This window comes from Apaloderma vittatum, unplaced genomic scaffold (genome assembly GCF_000703405.1).
Source record: "Apaloderma vittatum isolate BGI_N311 unplaced genomic scaffold, ASM70340v1 scaffold32480, whole genome shotgun sequence".
Lineage (NCBI taxonomy): Eukaryota > Metazoa > Chordata > Aves > Trogoniformes > Trogonidae > Apaloderma > Apaloderma vittatum.
This window is the reverse complement of record NW_009695563.1, coordinates 859-9,669: the sequence shown is the minus strand read 5'-3', so window position 1 is coordinate 9,669 and position 8,811 is coordinate 859. Positions and strand designations below refer to the sequence as shown.

At 40.5% G+C, this 8,811-nt stretch overlaps 1 protein-coding gene across 1 annotated transcript; it reads left to right on the top strand.

The window, feature by feature from the left end:
• Positions 1-2,090: 2,090 nt before the first annotated feature.
• LOC104269310 (ras-related protein Rab-40B-like) lies at positions 2,091-7,449 on the top strand. Its single transcript, XM_009871742.1, has 6 exons — positions 2,091-2,235; positions 3,260-3,362; positions 4,798-4,858; positions 5,657-5,734; positions 6,214-6,436; positions 6,848-7,449. Exons 1-6 carry the CDS (start codon positions 2,091-2,093, stop codon positions 7,114-7,116), a joined length of 879 nt encoding a protein of 292 aa, XP_009870044.1. The 3' UTR covers positions 7,117-7,449.
• Positions 7,450-8,811: the final 1,362 nt, after the last annotated feature.

Genomic DNA, 8,811 nt, shown 5'->3' with positions numbered 1-8,811 from the left:
TGAGGAGGGTGTGAATTTAGTATGTAAAGTACTGGCTTGTTTACTTACTATGCTGATACTAAGAGGATGAACAGAAACTTACTCAGTTACTGCTTCTATAAGTGAGCAGCCTAATTAATTTCTTGGGGCTTATATAGGTTTTGGAGTTTGGGTTGTTAGTTTTATTTTCAGCTGGGTATTGGGGGTGTGCCATAAAGTTGTGTCCAACTTCTTGCTCCCGTACCATGTGCTTTGGTCCGAAGGACAGCAGTCTGGATTAGAGCCAACCACAAGTGCTCCAAGATCTGCCCATTTTAACCTGGTGCCCTACAAATTTTGTAACTATGAAAAGCCTCTGTGCAATTGGGTGGGTTTTTTTAAGGGTAGATTTATTGTAAACTTAATTCATTTAAACAGTTAAAAGAAAACAGAGAGTGTGATATTGGCACGTGTCTGTGACCATAACCAAAGCTAAATACAAAGTTGAGCTTTCTGATAGAAAGAGCTAAAAAACGGGAAATTGCCACATCATTGAGACAAGTGAATTATCTTTGAGACTCTGTGATTGTGGTTTATGGCTTGATTAATGAGGTGAAGAATACAGTGTGGATCTAAAGTTTTAGTGTCCCTATTTCATTTTGAACAGGCAATCTCTGCTTTGCAAACAGATGGCTTTTATTGCAGTAATTAAGTGTGATGGGAAAGACTGGGATTTGGAAGGCAGTGACTATTCTGGAATGGCAAGCAGAAGGCAGATATGACTCGCTGAACCTGACCTTCGTGCTGACATACCAACGGATACAGTCCAGTTTTATTGCAGAGCTTATAACTTTGCAGCGTCATGTTAAAAACCTGGGGCTCAGTTTTTAAAGCTTACTTGAATTTTGAATCGAAAGCCTGCAGTGGGTCCCAAATGAATGGAGCTGGAGGTTGTGTCGCTTGTCAAATACACTTGAAACGCTTACAAGTGTGATCTAAAGACAAGTGACAGACCTTAATTTTGATGTGTTTGTGAAAAGCTAGATAGCTGAGGAAGTGATGGAACCATTGAATTCTCATCGTGCCTATGAGAAAACGGTTTTAAACACGCTCTGAAACCTAAAACAGTGTTTTCACAGCCTGGTCAACAGTCTTTGAACCCGAGGGATGCTCTCAGTGGACTTTGTTCAATATAGGCCCAGAATTCCACTGAATATGTGTGTGTATATATATATATATTTATTTGTAGACACTTAATTAGTGGCATAGAAACAGGAAAGGGGACATTAGCACGTGTCTGAGATAACTATTATTGAATGGTTAATTTGGACAAACTGATGGAGTGAATGATTGCTGGAGAATGTGTTTAACATCGAAATCTCTGGCAGGCAGTCAGGCCATGGAGGCAGGGAGCTGGAATGTGTTCGGGTTTTATTACTGTAATTATTATTAATTTATTCTGAAGTAATTAGATTATGTTGTGATTAAATCTGAAAACTTCTAATCTGACATCAATTACCTACAAAGAACAACATGCCTTAACCTTTAAGGAAAGAGGACTAAGTAAAATCAAGGAAACCAGTTCTTGTATTTATGAGCTAAAATGTAACAGAGCGCCAGGTTCAAAGACGAAGAGTCATGAATTCTGTACTTTCTCAGAATTCTGTACTTTCTCAGAGTTGGTTTTAGGAGCACTTTGGAGACAAAGGTACCACTGAATAAAATGTTTCGGTGCTGAATTGGTAAAGCACAGCATTGAAGAATCTAATCTTAAAGTTCTTTTCCCTGTTTTTCTTTCTCCCTTTTCCTGAAGTTGAAACACAGGTCCAAAGCAAATGCAGAACAAGCTCCAAACCATTAAAATATTAGGCTAACATGCAATTCCTATGACAAATTTTGAGGGACAGAGCTGGATTTTATTCTGTCACATTATCAAGAGGTGACTGACAGTTGGTCTGTAGTTTGTTGCTTCCAATCCCGTTCAGGTGAGTCAGGGTGGCTTCCACCACAGAACTAAACAACCGGCTGTTGGTCGCAGTGTAGATCGCTGGAGTCCAATTGTTAAACCAAAGAGAAAAGATTTTTGGTGTAAATAATGTTGCCTTTGGTGGAATGCAAAGTGAGCAACTCGAATGACTGAAAGAATCTGCTCGGAAGAGAGATGCATCACGAAACCCAGAACCTTTTCACGCTGCTCTAAGCTTCACGAGCATCAGGAATCCCCAGGAAGCCTTGAAATACTCAGCGCTGACAGGACTGCGGTGCGGGCAGCGAAGCGTAAGTGATAGTGTGGGAACGGCCGCAAAGCATTGATGCAGAGGTTGGCTTCCTATTTACTGCAGCTGTTACGAAACAGCTGAACAGCTTTTGGGAATCTCACTACATTCCTGGGTACAATAATATTTCTTTCAGTTTTTTATCTGTTACTTTTGTGTTCGAGAAGAACAAAGTCTGTTACAAATCAATTAGGTTTAAGCAATCCAAACCCTTCAGCAAGGATAGGGACTTGTCTCAGGTTCTTTAATTTCAGTTTGTGGCTTTGGGTACATATTTATTATTAAAAAGCATCCATGTGAAAGCATTAAGGGAGTTTGTTCTGGTTTACTTCAAATTTATTTTTTTTTATTTAGCAGCCTTTTTCTTCCCTTTCTTTTATAGTGGTACATTCTAGTTGCATGTCCGAACAAAGCTATTCTGTCTTACGAAATGAGTGAATAATGTTCTGGAAGGACATTTGATTTCTACAACAGCACAGTCCACATCTGTTGGTCTCATTGTTACGGTTTCGTGCTGTTCCTGATGATTCATGGCAAAAGGCTTTTTGTTCTGCTTCTTAATCAATGGCAAATGCTAATTGCAGAGATGTTCAGGTGATATTATCAACAGCTTCTATCTGGACCCGTATGTGCGAAGTAAGAGCTGCCTGTGAGTCAGAGGTGGTGAGGAAGGGAGAAGCAGAGGCAGGAAAGCAAGGGAATAGGGGAAGAGAACATCTAGTGTGCAACGTGTGTATGGCAGAAAAGGCAAAAATCCTAGCTCTACCTTCTTAAACTGAAGAGAGAAAGCTCTTTAAGCATATATATTGTCATGATCATGAGTAAAACACCATTTATCAACCTGGACGGAGCCTGAGACATCTGCTCTGAATGGACCAAGCTTAAGTGACATGAAAGGTCTTTGTAGCTCTTTATGAACAAGTTTTTTTTATCTATACGCACTTCATCAGAGTACTGATGGCAAATACCCCTTTTTAAGGTCAGCTCCTTTGAATTCTCTAACTGCCTGTGTGTGTGTGGTACAGCCACAAGTTGCTCTAAGATTTGCCCGACTGTCTTCCCCACAGGTATAGATTATAAGACTACAACGATTCTTCTGGATGGCCGACGAATCAAGCTACAGCTCTGGTAAGTGCGTGCTTCACCTTTCCTCATAACCGATATGTCAAAAGCACAAAAAATGCAGCTCTTTGGGGCGTGAGTTGTTCTTTATGCTTCAGAAATATTTAGTCGACTGAGGAAGAGTGAGCCAGGCAGCCAGCCCTTCGAGTAAGGCCCCATTTCGAATCTATTTCATGTAAAATGGGGGACCCTACAGCTTCTCTACTTGAGAGATGCAAAATAAATGCAGCAGAAAGGCACAAAACATTACAAGTGCTTTCAGGATGGATTCTAAGTGCTTTCAAAGATTATAAAATGTATACTGGTCAGGAAAACCATTGAAGTGCCCTTGAAAGCACACAGTGATTGTACAGCAACATCCCTTTCCTCAATTTATTAGCAGTAACGGTCAAATAAATAACCACAGTATTACCAAAAAAACCCCAAACCAAACAAAACAGAAAAAGCAACTCTTGCTAATACAATCTAATTGATATGCAATCTAAGGTGGTTAGATCTTTACAAAAATGTGTCAAGGACAAATAAAATTATTTTACAGCAAATTTTTTTTTTTACAACAAAGTTTTACCCTTAAGGTTAAATGTTTGATTTGTTGTGTGCTTTTATGTTAAGCATCTGGTTCTCTTAGAAATACTCAGCAATGGATACAACTTGAAAAATAGAGCAGGATTACTGCTTCTTAAATGCATTGTTGTCCTCGTTCCCTAAACCCATGGCATAAAAGACAGACAAGTGAGGTCAGTGCAGAACAAGGAGATGGAGTGTGATTTTTTTGAGGAGCCAGAACTGTTGAAACCTGGTTGAGCATACAGGGACATCTGTGCCTTGCCTTGAAAGAACTGCAGTTTAGGTCACATGTCTTCATGAAGTTTTGCTTCTTATCGTGTTCCTCAGTATCAGCTGATTTTGCTTCCAAGTACTGTATGCAGTGGTTTTTTAAAAAAATTTTTTGCTGCATGCTTTTCTAAAAAATCTCTGCTGTGTTTCTGTAGGGATGCCTTCACCATACTAGTCTCACAATGCACTATTGCTGCCATAATCAAGAATTTACACTTTCTCCATTAGTTCCCTTGGTGACAGCTGTTGCTTCCTCCCAGTTTTCTTTTGCTGTGAAAACAGAATCTTTCTTGACACTGAACTACAGGTATAGTCTAGTGGCACATGCACGCTTAAGTAATAGCCTTGGTTTGTCAAGGCCAAGAGTACAGTGTGAAGTTCTTGTCCTGCTATGGTAAGAAATCCGAGAAATGCAGAAGAAAGGGCAGAGTGCCAAAGGGGAAGGCTGCTGAGACTGAGAAGAGCTGTGACACGTTAGTGACTGCTGCTGCAGGACTAATGGAAGGAGAGCTGACACCGACCCGCACCGATGAGGTAACCCAGCTGAACTCGACAGAGAGGCTCCCTGCTTCTTCTGAAAATGTACACGATTTATTTTCTTTAGGGATACGTCAGGACAAGGGAGATTCTGCACCATATTTCGGTCTTATTCAAGAGGTGCTCAGGTAAGCCAAGCACAGCTTTCTGCGTGATGAGTGATGCTTGTTGGGTGGACGAAAGCAGAGTTAGCAAACCATCGTGATGGCTTCTACAGCTCCATAGTCTGGGGATAATGTGAAACGTGGAAAATAAGAAGGGGCAGGTTGTTCTTTGGGGTTGACGTTGAAGCAGGGTAAAATAGAGTGATATTTATTCTTCTGCCTTCTTGTTGGTTACCTCAGTAACAAGCGCGTTATCTTACTTTGATCACATGAAAGCCGTGCTAATACTGCTGCTTAAAACTGTGTGCCAAGGAAGAGTGAGCATCAAACTGTCAAGAGTAATGTGAGAAATACAAACATAGTCTAAAAGGTGATGAAATGAAATGACTTGTAAGGAGATCACTTAAAAGAGGAAAAAAGGACACACTGTAGCTCAACACGTTAAGGTGTTGCTATAATTCATGGCCTGTATTGGCTCAGATGAGTTATGTCTGTTACGTTCCAGATTTGCACAGAACATCAAGCTACCAAATGTGACCAAAAATATTTCCTTGTGATGTGTGTGATTAATCCAACTTGTCTGCTACAAAAATAAGTATTTACCGCAAGATGAGACCCTAAAACTAAGTCAGGGATTCTGCCCCTTAGCTGATCTGTAATCTACACCGCGCGGTGGGGCTTGGTCTCACAGGATGCTGAAGTTTTGCTCTGTTGAGAAGTTGCTCATCATCTTACAAGATTATTTCAGAATTGGAGAATTTACAGATAGTATTCTCTGTGTTCTGCCTCTGTTAATTTTATATGTTATATTTTTTAATACAGGGAGTAATACTAGTGTACGATATTACAAATCGTTGGTCGTTTGATGGAATCGATCGATGGATAAAAGAAATAGATGAGGTAAGGTACAGCCCCAGAGTGTCACCAGGCTGCAACAGATGACTAAAACCAACTGCTTACGGTATTTTCTACAGTTTTTACTGGCATTTGCAGGCAGTGCTTACTACCGAGTTCTCCAGGATGCCAAGTTTACAATTTTCGTGCTATGTGTATAATTCTAGAAAGTTGGAAACGTGTCAGCTGAAGTGTCTGATTTCTTTAAAGGTGTTGATGGAAAGCATATGGAGGGCAAAGATTTCATATTGTAGTCCCACTCTTGCTATAGATTTGCCACATCATCTGTGCAAGCCTGTCTTCTCTGAGGCAGGGATTTTTTTAGATCAGACAATCGTAGAATAATTTAAGCTGGAAGGGAACCCTAGAAATCCTCTGGTAAAGCCTGCCACTTAGTCTTTAAATCTTGGAAAAGCTTTTGTTGGTTTTAGTTAAGGGAAAATGGAAGTCAGGCTATTAATTTTGCATTGCTTTTCTGTGCTCAGCATGCTCCTGGTGTACCAAAAATCCTGGTTGGAAATCGCCTTCACTTAGCCTTCAAGCGCCAAGTATCTACTGAACAAGCACAAGCCTATGCCGAGAGGCTGGGCATGACTTTTTTTGAAGTCAGTCCGCTTTGTAATTTCAATATTACAGAGTCCTTTACTGAGCTGGCAAGAATAGTGTTGATGAGACATGGAATGGACAGGCTCTGGAGGCCAAACAAGGGTAAGCGATGTAAACTGAAAATGTGTAAATTTAGTCCTGTGGTTCATTAAGATAAAACAATTTTCAGAAACTTGGACCCTGATGGAGAAAATACATCAAAAAAGAAGAATCGGGAATCCGATGTACAGTTTGCTTTCTAAACTGAAAATAGGTATCTGTAGGCATAACCTCTTCTGCTTCTGTAGGGAATAATGTGTCTTTTCATAGATGCTCAGTCAGCCAAGTATTAAGACATAAATAGGAGATGGAAGCAGCAGATATTTTGGGTGATGTGTATGAGGGAAAGGGCGTGGGAGGAGAAAGGAGAATTCATCCTGGAAGTGCAGAGTGCATGCGGAGCGCTGGGTGTGCTGCTGCCCCGCGGCTGACAAAACATGCTGTTATAATGCGAGTTTTATGTCTGTTTTTAAGTACTGAGTCTGCAAGACCTTTGTTGCCGTGCCATAGTTTCCTGCACCCCTGTGCATCTCGTTGACAAGCTCCCTCTCCCTGTTGCCTTAAGAAGCCACCTCAAATCTTTCTCCATGGCAAATGGCCTTAATGCGAGGATGATGCACGGACGCTCGTACTCCCTCACATCCAGCAACATCAGTAAAAGGAACAGCTTAAAGAAAGCGAAAATCATCCGTCCACAGAGCCCACCAAAAAACTGTACAAGGAACAGCTGTAAAATATCCTGAGCTCTCTGGGGGGGAAGGAATCCCCTCAGTGATGCGTTGAACACAAGGATTCCTCATTTAATGGCTGAGCACCTCCTATGTATGTATCACACTACATAGACAAAAATAAGAAGAATAAGTCTTATTTTAGAGCTTGCTCACTGAAGTCATGCTGCTTTGGAATGAGTGACACGTTCAGTGCAACTGAAAGGATGTGACACTTCGCTGTTGGATTTTCATGCTGCGTTTTAGTTTCTGATGTGTGTGATGCCACTGTCTCCACTAGTAGATGTGTTTTCATATCAGGGATAATTATTATATTCAGTTCTTAATTCTATGAAATCTGGAAAGTGACTTACGGTGTAATTGTATCAAATCCTGTCTTTTTGCAAGCTGTTCAAAACTATAAAATTAAGTCCTCAGTTTGCATATTCAGGCAGAAGGTTTTAAATGCAATGTATTGTATACATTGTTAAATTCTACAAATGGTGTGACAAATTCTAGTAATACTGCAACTGTGCATTTGGACTTTTTGTAAAGCTTCTTTGATAACTTTGAAGCACTAACTTAACTAAGCTAAAAATGTATATATAGTTATTATGCACATACAATAAGGTTTTGTCCCATTGTTGTATGCAATAGATTTGATAAAGTTTTTTTGTATGTTATTTAATACTTTGGGGAATTAATTTGTGGCTTAAATACTTATTTTTCTGTAAAAAATATTAAAAATTACATTTTATACCACTGTACAAGAGGAGGAATATGCCAAAGACACTGTGGTGAAAGGAATATGACTTGAAGAGCTGCTTTATAAGGAAGAACACTATTTAAAAAAATAAATGTTTCTGGAAAAGAAATCCTAATATGTTTTCTTTACCTGGGGAATGTTAGTTTTATCTTCCTTTAGAAAAATTTGAAGAACAATAGACCTGAACTAGGCACCAGGAATGTGAAGTCATCCTAAAAGCATCATGCAATGCTTTTGATGTAACATCTGTCTTCAATATTGTTAACTGAAATATGGAAGAATATTACCTGTCACGTCACTTGTCCTCCTGAGTAAGAACAAATCTTTGCTGTGAAGGTGTAGCTTTGTCCCCATCTCTTCTCCGTGTCCTCACTGTTGCAAGATACTATCAAGTTACATTCCTGTAATATTCCCTCCTGATCAGGATAGATGTCCACAGCCTCTGTAGTCGAGCAAGTCGGTAAAATGCCACAGTTATGCCAGGACCTGGACAAATCCACCACTATGTAAAGAACAGTGCGATCAAGAACAAGTCTTCTCCTAGTTAAAGACTAAGTGGAAAAAACCAGTGCTGTGGACAGAATTCCGGCTGGATCTCTCCCTCGGTGAGGAGCAGGCTCCACCTCCTGGTCTGCCTGTGCTGAGTGAGCTGCAGAGAAAGGCTGCAGCTAGTGGGATGAAACTCTTTGCCTGTAGAAATTGCACCTCCACAGCTTAAGGACAATGTACACGGCAGCCTACAGCTACAGGAGGTTAAACCCGAATCAGAGAGATCCGTGCGTTGGGAGAGCTCCGGTTATGTGTGACTAGCGGCTGGCTGCAGGAGAGAGTTCTCTTCCAGGCACGTTGTTTTAAATGTCTTCCAAATGATAATCCTGGCCTCTGCATCACCGGGTCATTAGTTTGTTTCCTTTCTGTATGTGAGGTTCAGTAAGAATGCTCAGCTGGAGAGGGTATTAATATGG